The sequence below is a fragment of the Columba livia genome, chromosome 1 (assembly GCF_036013475.1).
Source record: "Columba livia isolate bColLiv1 breed racing homer chromosome 1, bColLiv1.pat.W.v2, whole genome shotgun sequence".
Lineage (NCBI taxonomy): Eukaryota > Metazoa > Chordata > Aves > Columbiformes > Columbidae > Columba > Columba livia.
The window spans coordinates 20575350-20592045 of record NC_088602.1 but is presented as its reverse complement, the minus strand read 5'-3'; the positions used below and the strand labels follow the sequence as shown (position 1 = coordinate 20592045).

The window sequence follows — 16696 nt, the reverse complement described above, 5'->3', positions numbered from 1 at the left end:
TTTGGACATGTTTTCCCTGTGTCTCTTTGGGTGTGGCTGCACATTTAACATTTTTTAGTATTGGAAATTTTTTTATTTGCCCCCTACCGTGCATTTAAAAAAACTAACCCTTGGTTATACACAGTGCTATCAAACAGATCAACACAGGCGCTCATGCTACTGAACGCAGATGTGAAGGGTGCCCATCAGCTGCCACACGCCAGTTTAACATGTCAGACAAGGAAAGTCAGGCTTGTGCTTTTTTCACTTTGTGAAAAGCGAGATGGAAGACCTATAGCAGAATGGGTGTGGCAGGAAATGTTTAGCAATAATACCGCATTAGTTGCTAAAAAGTGTTAACGTATTAATCTCTTTCTCTCTTTCTCCTCAGAACGAATTGCCAGATACCCATGCAAAATTCCATGTGCTGTTCCTTTTCTTTGTGGCAGCCATGTTCTTCATCAGCATACTGTCGCTCTTCAGCTACCACTGCTGGCTGGTTGGCAAAAACAGATCAACCATAGGTTAGTTAATTGAAATGTGGAACTGTACCTTGTCCAGAAAACCAACAGGTCGATGAGAACGTGAGGCCTACAGGATATGCCATCACATATCAATGGAATTTTTAAACATTGTGCAATATGGAGCATATTTGATGAAAGTAATTAAAGGTGAAGCATACTGGAAAATGAAGCGTGTGTAGGGGTTCTCTGCTGGAGCCAAGCATGTGGATTCATGATGAATATTACTTTCTTTTGTTTGCATTTTTGTGGCCCTGTGCATTTTTCTTGTGTTTTTATATAGTGTTAAGTGTGTAACATAATTGCTATGTGCTAGTAACCCTGTTATAATACTTCGAGTAGCTGGGTGGCCCCAACCAAAGTGAAGTCTCTACTGTATATGAACATACCACATTTTGAACCAGATCCAAAAGAGAATTCTTAAATTCTGTGAAATAAAATGGACCTCACTATTAGGACATGGCTTGTAAAAGCAGTGCAGTAAAAATTGAAACACTGATGCATGTTTCCTAAATAAGAAGAGATTCCCATAATTTCTGTGCCTAAAGGTTTTGAATGGCATTGACCAGCATAAGCAAGTTATGTGCATAAGTTAAAATATCTGAAGTTCTTGCTAAAGCATTTTTGAAAGTGGTTTTTTTGCAGGGTCATGGGGACAGGAGATGGTTGGGTATTTCCACAACTGAATAAGTCAAGATCTTATACCTTTCAGTGAATGTTAGATTTCTATCCTCAAAATTGAGTTGATTGAAAGTGAAATAATTTTCAGGTTGCTAGAATTTTTGATGGAGGAAAAGGAATTTCTTTGATTGCTTGACAGGAGGATTGTTTGAGTCCTTTTTCTTGTAACATATCTACAGCTAATGAATATTCACAGTCTCTCTTTTTGCTTTGAAAAAAATTTCAGCATGTTCTTTGCCCAAAAGTCAGTGGTCAGTACTGGCAACACAGTCAGTACTTTATTCACTTTCTGGATCGTGACTTTAAAAAGACAAGCTGTTGGTATGGGGAGATCAATGTGTCCTTTTGGTTCCTGGCCAAGGGTGTAACCTGGCCAACTCAAAAAATTCTGGTGATTTTCTATAGTTTGTGGTGTGTCTGTTATTTCCAATGTAATAGATCTTAACTTCCTCTGAGACCATGGGATGCTCTTGATCCAACTTCAGACCTTGACAGAAGTGAGAGAGTGACCTGTATGGATTTAGGTCCAGCAGAGCCTGTGGTGAGTGGCTTGTAGAAGAGGAAGTGTTCTGCTCAAAGGCTTCACAGGCCAAAGAGAGACTCACCATCAGTGAATAAGGGCTGTGGTATCTTTGGCGTGCTCATGGTACTTAGCTCTGTCTCAGGCCTTATGTTAGATGTAAAGAGAGAAAGATGACTGTTCTGATTACATGAACTTTCTTACCTTTCATTTCTATTTTTGTCATTAACCTTGTGATATTTTTTAATGCTCTCTGATGATTCGATGTGACTTTTTTTCCCCCCATAATACACATCAAGATCGTCTCTGCTTGCTCAACACTTTTCACAGGGGAGAAGCTTGAGTCTGTTTATTCGTCTTCCCTGACTCCTTATCGCTCTAGAGATATCACATGTTTTTCTTTTACAGAAACATTCCGTGCACCCACATTTCGAAATGGCCCTGATAAAAATGGATTTTCTCTTGGATGCAGCAAAAATCTGAGGGAGGTTTTCGGAGATGAAAAGAAGTATTGGCTACTCCCTATCTTTACCAGGTATTCAGTCTGAATGGAAATAGAGAATAAATTGATGCCATGACTTCCACCTTGCTTCCCCTTCTCTTAAAAAAAAAAAAAATAAAATTAAAAAAAAAAAAGGCACAACTGAAAAGCCAACTTGTAAATCCTGCAGGGTTAATATTGGTATAGAGAAAATGTGCAGGAGAAAAGTGAGCAAACTGCGCAAGGTTTTCATTCAAAGACAAGGGCCTCATTGACAAGGGCCTTCTAAATATGGAAGTTTGGAAAGCTTTGAGAGGTGTATTTCAAAAATTATACACCTTTTGGTGGCAGTATTAGTGTCTGATTACAGAGCAGAAATCAGCAGCTCAGGGGAGATCCCAATGCTTGAACTTCAGCTGCATTAAAACAACATCAGTTTAAAAACACGCCCTCTTACCCTTGAAAAAACGTGACAGCTTTTCTGTTGTTCCAAATGTAGCTACTCCTACATTTATTCAGTCCCAAAATTACATTTGGCCTTTGAAGGCAACTGCGAGGCTGACATGGCCCTGGGTGAAAATAAGTTTGACACCCCTGCTGTAGGTGACAGTTTCAATATTGAAAGCCGCCTGAGAAAGTGCATATAGATATGCAGTAGTGAAAAAGAAATTCTGATACAATGCAAAATACTGGGTTTAAAACTTCTGCTGAGCCAGTATTAGGGAGTTGCAGATGAGCATCAGAGCAGCTTGATGAAGCAAGACTGACCTGCTGCCCAGTCCCATCATTCCAGAAAGTCAGCAGAACAACGTAGGTGCTGTGTTTCAACACTGCTTTTGGAGGTTTGTGTATCTGTTCAACATGGTGAACCTGTTTGTGAAGCTGAGGTCTGGTAGCAAACAGCAGAGATAATAACAAAATCTTAAGTTGCCTCAGCTGTTTGCTCAATTACCGTGACTTTACATGTGATTTTAAAAAGAAGCTATATTTTACATCAGTCTGTTTTGCCACCGCATTTTATCCTGATTAGACTTGCTTTAAAAGAAGGCTTAGCTAACCTTAGAATGATGGGCAGAGGGGAAAGCACGGTGACTAGAATATAATTTATGCTACAGCTTCTGGGGTTGTAAATACCAGATAGTCCAACTATGTGTGCATGGTGCATTGGGGGAAGACTAGGGCTACCATCTGCAGAAACACTGATGTTCCTGAAACACATAGACTAGTGCTGTGCTCAGCAATCCCTACTTCAGTGATAAGGTAGGAATCACTTGAGCTCCAAGATTTAATTAACTGATCAACCAGCTTAAGTGGTAGAACTGCCTTGTACAACTCAGCGCCGCACTCAAGTGATTGATTTGAGCCTGTGGCATTTATCTTTTGCATGGGTACTTGTTCAGTGCAGTTAAAAGTACAAACACTGATTTGAATCTTTGTTTCTGGTTTAGTTTGGGTGACGGGTGTAATTTTCCAACTCGTTTGGTGATCGTGGATCCAGAGCAACTTACTGTCTCAAGCCAAAATGAACCTGCCAAAAGGTAATTATAGCATTTAAGATACTGATTTTGTACTGTTCTGTACTTCATCTGGAAAAAACATGGTTTGAAAACTATTTTTTATACATCTTGTGATGTTCAGAGCAAGTTAGTAAGTCGCCAGAGAAGGATAGGATGGATCAAGACTACAAAATGGTGCTGCTTGATGCAGAAATGCTGTTTCTTGATTTTGACCTATAACAGAATATGGTTCTAAGGAAACTGTAGTACAGAAAGTATGAGAGGTTACTGGCTCTTGACAACAATCTAAAAAGTCCTACGGAAGACTGAATAATGGTCATGGGAAAAAAAAAAGTTTAAGATTTTTTTTTGAATTAGAGAAAGGCAAGGTATGTATATTATTTGTATTTCACCTCCTCCAGCGTGCTTAAACAAGGGATACTGAGACACAGTTTGCAAGAGAGGTGGATCACTGTGCCTATTGCTGGCTTTAGCACTGGAGGGTTTTTAGCTGATTACTTTTTATCCCTCCAAAGGTGCGTGCTTTGCAGCTTCCACGTATTTTCAGAAAGCTTGCTTTAGATTCAAAGACACAGGAGCATGTGAAACTTGTGGAGATGTTTATGTTTGTCATTTTTGAAGTCTTCTGTACAGTTTGGCGAATTTGTAGCTGTCAAATGAATTTTGTGTTGTCAACAGCAATCACCTGAGTTATCAGGCATCAGGAGGGTTGAAAGGCAAGTCTGAGAAGAAGTTGCTTCCAATGCTATATAACCTGTAGGATTTACACAACAGGAAGGTATCCTTTTGCATTAGGAAGATGTTCAGCAGAAGGCCCTACCATTGACTGATGGGATAAGGTGACATTAGGTTGTTCTTTCAGTCAGTACTGGTTAGGTTTTTGTTGTAACTATGTGGCAGTAGTGTTGTTATTAGTATGCCATTTCTTGCCTATCAGTCTCTGCTTTTTTTCCATTAGAACTGTGAGTGGCCTATGTCAGGTAGGGGTTTAGACTGATGACTGGAACATACCTATAGGAGAATTAGGGTTGGAGGCAGGGGGCCATTTTTAGTTGGCAGTGTAGGGCATTTTTTGTTATTTACTTTGCTCTTAAGTAATTTCACTACTCCAGAAATGTATGAAATAAGCAGCTACTGCTGTTACAGAATTCCTGTTGACTTTGCTTACTTTTCAGCTCTGGAGCCAATCAGTCCTTTTCTCCTCGACCACTCAGTGAATCACAAAATCGATTGCTAGCCAGTGACAGTCAGTGGGTGGAAAGTGGCCCAGAAGAGGAAAATGTTAAATCAGGTAGCCTGCACCATTACATTTCTGATTATTCTATTTTTATTCTTTTTTGTGGTGGGTTTTTCCCTTTTTTTTTTTTTTTTTGTAGGCCTAAAATGTCTTTAGGCATTGGTTGTAGTCAAGTAGAACATCATTTGTTCTGTAGAATCAAGTCAGCATGTTTGTGAGTTAAGGCTAACTTGTGTCTCATGCTCTGCTCCAAACTGAGTTATTAAACTAAGGTAGTAGACAGAGAATTCTTGCTTCCATACTTCCTGTTCTGAGATTTTTTGGATCTTTTTACGTTTGATTAGGGAGAGGGAAATATTTTTCTAAAATAGGCATAACATGATAAATGGTTTCAAGTCTTTGCTATTTGTTGTGCAAATCTGCAAAAACACATAATTGAAATTCTCACATTTTAGGTGCAAAAAAGCATATTATAGTTTCATTGGAAAGCTGATCTCAGCTGATTACTAACCAGCCATCTCAGTGAGAAACAGGTAAGACCAACATAATTGATTGCCATTTCTGTATATGTACCAGTAAACTAAAATAGACATCTTGAAGTCAAAAGTCACTAGTCACGGAATGCAGAGGAGTCCTCTGATGTTGGATGAGAAATAGAAAAACCTAAATAAAACTCTGAATGGCTGTCCAGAAGACAAGAATGGCAGTAATGCTGTAGTGCAGGAAACGTGGGTTGGTTAGATCTGAGATGAGTCAGACTAATCCTGTAATTTAGGTTGAAGTGGGTAGCGCTGGATTTGTTACCTGACCAGGGAAAATAATCTCATCTGCTAAACAGGCAATTTCAAGATGAAGGAAGCACTGCTCTTAATGAACAGCTCCTTAACTGTTGTCTTAATTGTTTATTGGTGGGCGGTGCTCTGCTTTCATATTATAAGAAGCTGTGTGCACAAGGAAGGAAGATCAATACGTAGCTATAGGTACTTGCATACGGTCTGCTTTGTCACCCTTAAACTGACGGTGATGTTCTGTTATGTAAGAGCTCAGCACACATTTTGCATTCAGGAAATACAGTGAGTGCTGCTGCGTATGTGAAAACTTCCCTTAGTGTATTATATTTCCAGTGAGTAAATTAGATACCTTCATACTGTGGTGAGTTTATAAGCTCCTGTTAAGCGTTCCTCTTTGGGAGAGAAACAAACTTATTTGGACAACTAGCAACTGTAGATGCTGAGGGCCGAGTCATTCACCCCCCTGCCTTTATTTTTCCTACCCAAAAAAAAGTGGGAGACAGAGCTTGCAAGGAATTCCCATTTCCTTTGGAAAGAAAACAAAATATCTGAGTTTAGTGGGCTCAGTAACTTTAGGATCACTTAATTCTTTAATTTTTTTAAATAAGCCTTACCTAGAATCATTGTTTTGGTGAGGTTTGGGGATTGTTTGTTTGTTTTTTCAAGAAAAAAAATCTGTCTAAAAGGTCTTAGTGGGAGATGATGCAATGCTTGAACTGATATTGGTCAGACTACTCTGTAAACTTGTACAAAACCAAAATTAGGCTAATTAGTGGTACTTCTGAGAAACCTACTCAACCATGAGAACCAATCAACCAACCAGTAATGATTTTTCCCTTTGCAACTTTTCTTAACACTTTATATAAATGTGCAAGTGGATGTCCCAAGCAAGGGCTCCTTTGAGCCTCTACCTATATAAAAGTAATCTAAACAGGAGGCTAAAGCTTTTCTATTCACAGAAAGGAAGAGATATTGTGAGAGCAGTTCATCCCAGCAGCCTTTGACAGGGTCAGTCCACTGACCCAGAGAGGGAGCATAAGTGACTGGCTTAGGCAAGACAATTAACTGGTAATAGTTTGGGATCAGCTTCCTTTCTGTTCTCCCTCTCTAGTTAAAGTCAGGCCAAATTTATCAAAGGAAAATTGTGTACTTTGTGTCGAATTGCCCAGCCTGCTTTAGTTTCAAAAGTTGTATAAATAAGTGGTGCATAATTGTACACCATGCAAAAACATTTTGGAATGCGTTATCTCGAGTAATGGTTAAGTCAGTAGCCCAACATTTCAGCCATTCTGAGTTCAGCTGGATTTGATCACAGTTTATATAGGCCAAGGTGGTGAATTCTAGTTGCCCTGCAATTGTAAGCCACTATGCAATAGCTGTGATTCAGCATCTGTTCCATGCACTGTCACATACACTTTGACAAACTGATAGTTGTATTTTTCAATTTTATGCCTATAAGATGTAGCAGAAGCAGTCAAAGTTATGGCTGACAAGTAAAATTTACAGATTATCGTAAAGAGCATGATTTGTAAAAGAAGGTGACCCCCCAGCCAGCAGTTCCCAAGCCTCACCTGGGCAAATATAATTTGTGTCACTATATCTATCAGTCAAATTAAATGAGCAGCTTGTGCCAATCAGGGATCCAAGAGACTTTAGCCACAGGTCAGTGGTGATGGATTTGCATTCTTAGTGGAGATAATCTTCTAAAATGTAAGAGGTTTAAAACAAAACAAAGACCTCACACCTCCCAGAAGGCTAATTATGAGTTGAAGTTTCCTTAACTGCGGTCCTGAATCAGGAGCCTGTAAATGACGTTACCTAGCTGCATTCTTGTAGCACACTATGATCTGTTTTTTCAAAGCTTATGGTATAATTTTGCTAATTAACTTTTTTGTTTCACTAGGTTTCTGCAACACATTTTGTGCTTGAATATTACTTAATTTTGTTTGGAAGAAGTGAGCAGTTAAAAAAAGGAACATGAACATTTTAGAAAGAGACAAGAAATTCAAGTTTCTGCACAGTACAATGGATTCTTGTACGCACTATTGCAGAGCAGGGAAGTTAAGACAGATGCCTTAAGATTCTTAACGTGCATTTATGCAACACTGAATTATCTACTGCTACCAAAGGGCCAAATCCTGAAGTGCCCTGCTTGGATGCACAAGGTCCAGAGTGGGAACTATGCATTTCTGTTAATGCTGCAGTGGTGGGGTAGATCGCAGGGACTCCTGCCTCCCCACGGGCAAACTTCATACCTTAGGCACTGCAGAAGTCACTTCAGAGGAAGTATTCAGGGGAAAGAAAGAAAGAAAGAAAAAAGGAAAAGAGAAAAATAAAAGGGGGGAGGGGGGGAAGTCAACATAGAGCATGGCCAGTGAGTCTGAAGTGCGACGCTACATGGTTCAAACACCAGGTGATGGGGAAGAGGACTGGATGATATCTCTTCCCCTCTTATTAACCATTCTACACCATGGTCACAGCCTTCAAAGTCTTTCAGGACTGAGGATTCCTTCTACTAGCTGTGCTTTGGAGCAAGGCAATGCCAACAACATAAAAGCCTTTTATTTAGGTGTTGCTTTTTTTGCTATAGGATTGAGCCCCCTGATCATTGTAACTTGATTTATTGAACTGTATCAAGAACAGAATTCAAGGAAGCAAACTCATTTTTTTAGTTGAAAAAAACATTATTACCTTCCAACAATTGTCTCTCAGCATACAAAGAAAAGCCAATCCAAAAATGAATTAACAACTGTTACATTTTCTGTTAATGTCTGCAGTGTTTTGTATGAGGCTGTAACAAAATGGTAAAGTACCCCTGAGAAAAACCTTGGTGCAGTTGTGTGTTGTTAGGAAATGGAGCTGGAAGAGTACTGTTTTTTCTATGGGACTCTGGATGGTTTATGAATGCTGTTTTATACTTCTGTTTTATCTTTTTAATAAAGGCATAAGTTTTTATTGGGTCTAAGGTACCATTTAAACGAATATCCAGTACTTATGAGAAAATTAGTGTTGGATCATACATGTGTTAACACACTGAAAATTTGTATGCTTTAGTCTGCCACTTTCAAGTCTAGTTTAAGTGATACTGAAATTGCTAAAGATTGAGTACTTTGTGCAGTGATGTACGTGTTCACAAAAGACAAAATGTGTTTCCTGTGTGAGGAATGAAGTCTCTCCAAAGCTCAAGACCTACAGCAAACATTTTTTCCCCCTTCACTGTTCTACAGAGAAGCTGCTGTCTCCTCTTTAGGTGGTATTGGAGTTTTGCACCTGGAAAAAGTGACAAGTACTATTTTCCTGTCTGTAACTTTTCTGATGTTCGGCTGCTGCTGATTACAAACAGACATGAGCCCTTTTGGTACAGACTGAAGGCCATAACGGAGTTGATGATCTGAACAAAAAGAACCTGTTTGATTTCTCTCCCAGACTGATTGCTACTTAAGTTAAATATGTTTATGATGAAGATGAAGGTATCAAGTATACTGTAAGGTTTAAAACAAGTAATTTTTGTCTTGGAAAGAATAAATTTTTCTTGGGTATTAATCTTCTAGAACAAGAACATTCTTTGAGAACCTATGAACATGATTTGTTCACTGTTGGATGTTCTTGAGACAGAAGTAATGGTCCAAATTTGCATGTTTTATAAAAGTTACAGAGCGTTTCTTCAAACTTTGCAGAAGAAATTTTGCATTTGCTAATTTCAAAACTTAGAAAAACATTTGCTGCACATTTGAAAGGTTTAGCTTTTTCTTTTCGAATGTCAAGTGAGAAGTGCTCATTTGAATATAAGCTCTCAGTAGTACAGCACCAGCAACATTTCTTGGGGAAGACAACAGCCAGAAGACTGCAGGTGTAAATGGCTTGTTCTCAATAACAAAATTTGCAGCCCCAAACACTGGTGGAACTGTAATGGAGGGCCTGGGTATCATCTGGATTTTACTGCATCAGTGTATTGCAGTTGAGGTAACGCAAGCATGGTCATCATCTAGCAGAACTATAAGCAAAATCTGTCTCTCTAATATGGGAAATACCACTGATTCAGCAATACAGTCTCTGCTCGTCCCTCCCCCCCAGTGCTCAATATACGCCCATATGAAAGTATAACTTTGATTTCTTAAATCAGGACAGTTAATCTACAGGAAAAACTGCAAGTAAACAGACTGTGCTAACTCCATGTGTGGTCTCGAGCAAGTGCTGGTCGTCTGAAACCAGTTCTTTGTCTATCTGATGGACATTTTTATGGCTTTTCATGAAGTGCTGATGTTTCTGACATCTTTATGCAGATCACGGGTACATTTTGTCCCAGATTTTTATCACATTTCAGATGAGAAAAGGAGACCAGTGTGCTTTGACCACTCTTGAGGCCAGAGTTACTGCTGGTGTAAAAGCAGGCATTACTGAAAAGTCATTTGCCAAATATCAAATGTAGTAAAATGATTCAAATATGAGTCTTCCAAATTCACCATCCTTGACCCCCCTCCTTCTTTGTTTTTTGTTTTTCTCTTTTTCCCCAGATAACTGGTTCCTAAGAGAAAGCCCAGACTGATAGAAAGGAACGGAGTTCTCAAAGGAAAGGGTCGAACAGTGAGTGGGATGGGGGGCAGGTTTCCACGTCTACAGCAGCAGGATGTCTCCTGTCTCTCAGAGTTCTGTCCTGACAGCTCCCCGGCCATAAGCAAGGGCACCCTGTATCAAAGAGTAGGACAGGCAAAATGAGGAGAGGGCCAGGAATGAAAAAGCTGGCAAGGAGAAGCAGCTGTGTGGGTGTTGCAGGCAGCAGTGGGTTTCCCTGTCAGCAGAGGCGGTGGCCTTAGGGCTGCCCCAGGAAATGGGTCCTGTTGGCCCACGCGCTGAGGAGCTGAGAACTCCCAGTGAACGCAGCGAGAAGAGCAGCCCTGCCTGGTTCAGGAGGCCAGAAGGGAGACTGATCCTGAGAAAAGAACTGTCGAGGAGGCTGAGTCATGTTGTACATGCTGGTTTTGTGCTTTAACCTATCAGCAACTCTTGAAACCTAGATTGACACTAAAAATGAGCCCTTAAGCTTCTAGATCTATCAAAATAATTACTGTTGCAAGCCATAAATAGTATTGTAGATGCTGTAGAATAGTTAACATTGGCTGCAATTAGAAACTGTGCTTTAGTATTTCTTACTGCTGCTTTCTTTTTAAAAAATCTACATACACACAAGAGTCATGTACACAAAATGACATTAAACTCCCGATGTGAGGACAGAAGCCTGATGCAGGACAAGATTTCAGTGTGATTTCTCCTCAAGATTTCTGAAGTGTCTCGATATGATTAACCTGTCCCTGTGAAGATGAGGCAGAGAAATAGAAAATACTTCAAACTACACAGCTAATACTGCTTTTATCTATCAACTATTTATTCTCAGACTCTACAACACACAGATCATTGCTGCTCCTGCCAAAGGCATGTTATGGGAAGAGGTGTAGGTTTCTGTCGTAACTGTCGTATCGTAAGCCTTTAAAACTTCCACTTTACATATTCAGAGGATTATTTTAGAGGAAGTTCGGGCACTTTTATTTTTAGGAATTTGAGTAGAAATTATGGTAAGATTTTTCTGTTAAAGCTGCCCCTTGAGTGTGGAATTCGCAGGTACCAGGGTACTTTTGGTATGCTAGTCTTAGAAACTGGTCCTGTTCTCCAGAGTGCTAAACACCTGCAGTTTTCAGGTACTGTTTCCTCCCTTGTTGGATCTTGTGTGGCTCTTCTGTATTGTAAGTAGCCTCTGGGGTTTGGAGGTTTGTTCTGGTTGTAGCTCACCAGAGCCCCAAGAGGAGGAAAAAAGCAGCGTTTGCAGCAGCATCAGTGTCTGGCAGATGGATCAAGAGATGCATTGACTCTGACATAAATTAACCAGATCTACCTAGATCTGGAGCACTGACTAACTATATAAATTAAATTTTTTTAAAAAAGTAGTTGAGCTTCACAGTGTACATTCTCTGAGGACAGCATCTAAAATTGTACATAAGTGTGGGATTCAGGTATATACTTACAGAGGCTCCAAATAGCAGCTACTTTAACTCAGTGCAGATCAAGACCTCATCTCTCACAGTACCTAAAACAGTGAGGTGTGCAACAGCAGTGCAACATCAGAGGCTCTTCTATCCTAAATAGCACCAAAGAGAGCAGCTGCATCTAAAGTGATTTGTTATAATACTGAAGATACTTACTACACTCATTTCTATCGATTTCTTTTGTATATATAGACAGCTTTTATATGCATTTTTCTTAATTACAAAACTGTCATGAAATGTAATGAAGCTGCAAATTACAGTTAATTTTAATGCTGATTAAAACTGGTGTTTGGCTGTTTGTTTTCTACAGCAATTACTTGAATCTCGTTTCCATTAGGTAGTGAAGTCTGATAATGTTTACAGGATTGCTTTGTTTTTCGGGGGGTTTCCAATCCTCTGCTCAGCAGTCAGGCAGGTGTGTCGGGGATGAAGTGCTGGGACCACCATTAGCACCAAAGCACTAATGGTGACAGGCAGATTCCCTTCCCTGTACACAGCTTAGCTGACAACTTACATGCTTAGCATGTTCCTATTTGTCCCATCCCTTAACCTGTTGCTGTCAGCTTGATTGTGAGAAACTTAAATCTTTCTGAATGGCAATTTACAATCATAAAAATATCACCAAAAGAGGCGGCAATCCTGCTGTTAAAGATCTGCCTCCTCTCCCCTTTTTAACTTCGATTAATTAAACATCCCTGGGTTATCTCTGTGATTATTTTTGTATTTTCCAGGAGGGTCATCAACATTTGCACTAACCACAATGTCCCGGCTGTTCTGCTTCCACATCGTTATTTTTAATTGTGCTGCCTAAACTTGTAATGAGCTGTATTTAAGTCTGAGGTAAAGTGTAAAAGATATATGTACTGATGACACATTTATTGTATTTTTTTGTATGTTACAGATAGGACCAGTCCTATGCACAGAGAAAACATGTTGCCATTTATAGTTTAATACTTGAAGTAACTTTTTTAAATGGGCTTTTATAAATGAATCAAATACAAAATCACATTGCTTTGCCTGGAAGTTCTTTCATGTTTTAATTGTATTGTGCAATTTCCCCATATGTATACTTTTCCATAAATGTTATCTTAAGCCATTTATAACCATTGAAAGTGCGTTCAAGAATTTGTACATCAGTGTTCAGACCTGTTCGTACTTCTCTGAAGTATAATTCATGTTGAAATAAAAACGTTGTATCATTTTAGGCCTCTTTTCCAAAGTGATAAAATATGAACACTTGAATTCATCAGTGAATGCAACGTCAGCTCAATAAAAGTATGTGAAACAATCTCAAAACTGCTAAGCTGTAGCATGTGTGTATTACATCAGTGAGAAAAACTGCCAACCTGGGCAACATTTTGTAACTGTTCCACAGTTTTTACACTCCAGCTGCAACAAACCTAACATTAGGATCCCTCTTGAGACATCTTCCAGGTCACTTGAGAGGGCAAATAAAAAACCTCTGACTTGTGTCTGACTATATTCCTTCAGGACACTGAACAGGACTTAGAAATCAGACTGCCACTCCCACGGGAATCAGCCGTGTTCCTTTTAGGTCAGAAATAATCTCTGTAAGAGGGCAGCAACACCCAAGTTCACATTGATGTGACAGTAACACTGCCATGTAAATTCAACAGTCCTTTCCAGGAAGTTTTAAAAAATGGAGCATTCTGAAATATTCCATGAGTTCCAGCCTCATCCACCTAACTTCGTAATTCTAGTTTCTTGGTCACACAGAATTGACTGGGTTGGAAAAGACCTCAGAGATCATCGAGTCCAACCCTTGGTCCAACTCCAGTCCGTTTACTAGATCATGGCACTAAGTGCCATGTCCAATCTCAGTTTAAAAACCTCCAGGGACGTCGAGTCCACCACCTCCCTGGGCAGCCATTCCAATGCCTGACCACTCTCTCTGTAAAGAATTTCTTTCTAATATCCAGCCTAAATTTCCCCTGGCAGAGTTTAAGCCCATGCCCCCTTGTCCTATTGCTAACTGCCTGGGAGAAGAGACCAATCCCCACCTGGCTATAACTTCCCTTCAGGTAGTTATAGAGAGTGATGGGGTCACCTCTAAGCCTCCTCTTCTCTAGACTAAACAACCCCAGCTCCCTCAGCCTCTCCTCATAGGTCTTATGTTCAAGTCCCTTCACCAGTCGTGTTGCTCTTCTCTGGACCCGCTCCAGCACTTCAATGTCTTTCCTGAACTGAGGGGCCCAGAACTGAACACAATACTCCAGGTGTGGCCTCACCAATGCAGAGTACAGGGGAAGGATCACTTCCCTTGTCCTGCTGACCACGCTGTTTTTGATACAGGACAGGATACCGTTGGCCTTCTTGGCCACCTGGGCACACTGTTGGCTCATGTTGAGCTTCCTGTCAATTAGCACCCCCAGGTCCCTTTCTGTCTGACTGCTCTCCAGCCACTCTGCGCCCAGCCTGTAGCGCTGCAGGGGGTTGTTGTGACCAAAGTGCAGCACCCGGCATTTGGCCTTATTGAACTTCATCCCATTGGAATCAGCCCATTTTTCCAGTCTATCCAGATCCCTCTGCAGAGCCCTCCTGCCCTGCAGCAGGTCGACACTCCCTCCCAACTTGGTGTCATCAGCAAATTTGCTGATGATGGTCTCAATCCCCTCATCTAAATCGTCAATAAAGATGTTAAACAGGACTGGACCCAACACTGACCCCTGGGGAACACCACTAGTGACTGGCCGCCAGCTGGATGCAGCCCCATTCACCAGCACTCTCTGGGCCCGGCCCTCCAGCCAGTTCTTAACCCAGCGTAGAGTACACTTGTCCAAGCCATGGGCTACCAGCTTTTGCAAGAGTATATTATGGGAGACAGTGTCAAAGGCCTTGCTGAAGTCCAGATAGACCACATCCACGGCTTTCCCCTCATCCACCAGGTGAGTCACCTAATCATAAAAGGAGATCAGGTTGGTCAGACAGGACCTGCCCCTCCTAAACCCATGCTGGCTGGGGCTGATCCCTTGTCCATCCTGAAGGTGATTCCTGTGTGATTCCATTCAGGATGATCTGCTCCATAACCCTGCCAGGCACCGAGGTCAGGCTGACAGGCCTGTAGTTGCCAGGGTCAGCTCTGCAGCCCTTTTTGTGGACTGGGGTAACATTGGCCAATTTCCAATCATATGGGACCTCCCCAGTGAGCCAGGACTGTTGGAAGATGATGGAGAGCGGCTTGGCAAGTTCTTCTGCTAGCTCCCTCATCACTCTAGGATGGATCCCATCTGGTCCCATAGACTTGTGAGGATCCAGATGGCTCAGTAAATCACCAACTATTTCCTCCTGGAATACAAGGGGCCTATTTGGCTTCCTGTCTCTGTCAACCATCTCCAGAGATGAGTTGTCCTGAGGGCCACCTGTATTACTGGTAACAACTGAGGCAAAGTAGGTATTAAGTACCTCAGCTTTCTCCTCATCTTTGTTAACTATATTTCCCTCAAAGTCCAACAGAGAATGGAGGTTTTCCTTGCCCCTCCTTTTGTTATTAACATATTTGAAGGACTTTTTATTATCCCTGACAGAATTGGCCAAGTTAACTTCAAATTGCACTTTTGTTTCCCTGATCTTTTTTCTGCATGATCTAGCTATTTCCATAAATTCTTCATAAGTAGCCAGCCCTTTTTTCCACAGTCGGTAAAGTCTCTTTTTATTTCTGATTTCATTCAAAATCTCCCTGTTTAGCCAAGCTAGTTGTCTTCCCCGCCGGCTAGCCTTTCGGCACACTGGTATAGCCTGTTCCTGTGCACTCAAAACCACCTGCTTGAAGCATGTCCAGCCCTCCTGGGCCCCCTTGTTTTTAAGCATTGTTTCCCAGGGTATGCTCTGAACTAGACTTCTGAATAGGCAAAAATCTGCCCTCCGGAAGTCCAGTGTAGAGGTTTTGTTAATGGTTCTCCCTGCATCTCTGAGTATTGAAAATTCTATTATTTCATGGTCGCTATGCCCCAGGCGGCCTCCAACCACTACATCTCCCACCAGCCCTTCTCTGTTTGTAAACAGTAGGTCAAGCGAGGTCTTGCCCCTGGTGGGCTCATTTACCAGCTGATGAAGGAAATTGTCCTCTATACACTCTAGGAACTTCCTAGACTGCCTCTTCTGTGCAGTATTGAGCTCCCAGCAGATATCCGGCAGGTTAAAGTCACCCACAAGAACAAGGGCCGTCGATTTTGAGACATCTGCCAGCTGCTTGTAGAATAATTCATCTCCTTCATCGTCCTGGCTGGGTGGTCTATAACAGACACCCACGAGGATGTCAGCCTTGTTGGACTTCCCCCTGATTCTGGTCCACAGGCACTCAACCTTGTCACTGCTGACCTCAAGTTTAACAGAGTCGAGTGACTCTCTAACATATAAAGCCACCCCTCCACCTCTCCTACCCTGCCTATCTTTTCTGAAGAGCTTGTAGCCACACATAGCAGCACTCCAGTCATATGAGTCATCCCACCATGTTTCTGTGATGGCAACTATGTCATAGCTTTCCTGCTGCACGATGGCTTCCAGCTCCTCTTGTTTGTTGCCCATACTGCGTGCACTAGTGTACATGCACTTCAAGTGGGCTGCTGATTTCCCTCTTAATTCGGGCTTTCCATCCTTAGGCTGATCCTTGCACGCCTGATGAAGTAAAGCACTATGTCAGTAGCATCAGTTCTGTCTCAAGTATTAATGTCTACACAAGTGCCCCTTGAGGAAGGGGTGACCAGTCTGGTCAGCACCAGATAGCCCTTTTCAGGAGAGCAGGGGTATTCCAGCTTTCAAAAGGAAATGAGTGAAGTTATAAATCTACTTCAAATCATCACCGCTGCACTTGGTAACTCGCACTGTTTTATGCAAAACCCCTGAAGAACAGAAGGCGGGCAGATGGTAAAGGGCCACAGAAAGAGTCGTCTGTTCCTAAAGAGACAATAACA

The 16696-nt window shown here is 41.3% G+C and overlaps 1 protein-coding gene across 4 annotated transcripts in view; it reads left to right on the top strand.

The window, feature by feature from the left end:
* Positions 1-13061, top strand: part of ZDHHC20 (zinc finger DHHC-type palmitoyltransferase 20) — a 49033-nt gene extending 35972 nt beyond the window's left edge. For 2 of the 4 annotated variants that reach the window (XM_065049840.1, XM_065049855.1), the window contains 6 exons: positions 371-503; positions 2110-2236; positions 3631-3720; positions 4875-4990; positions 5392-5469; positions 10242-13061. In XM_065049840.1, coding sequence (XP_064905912.1) covers positions 371-503; positions 2110-2236; positions 3631-3720; positions 4875-4990; positions 5392-5429 — 504 coding nt within the window. In that variant the 3' untranslated portion in view covers positions 5430-5469; positions 10242-13061. Of the gene's footprint in view, positions 1-370; positions 504-2109; positions 2237-3630; positions 3721-4874; positions 4991-5391; positions 5470-7630 lie in introns of all 4 variants that reach the window. The other 2 variants (XM_065049831.1, XM_013366663.3) reach the window with 1 other exon arrangement.
* The last annotated feature ends 3635 nt before the right edge of the window (positions 13062-16696 follow it).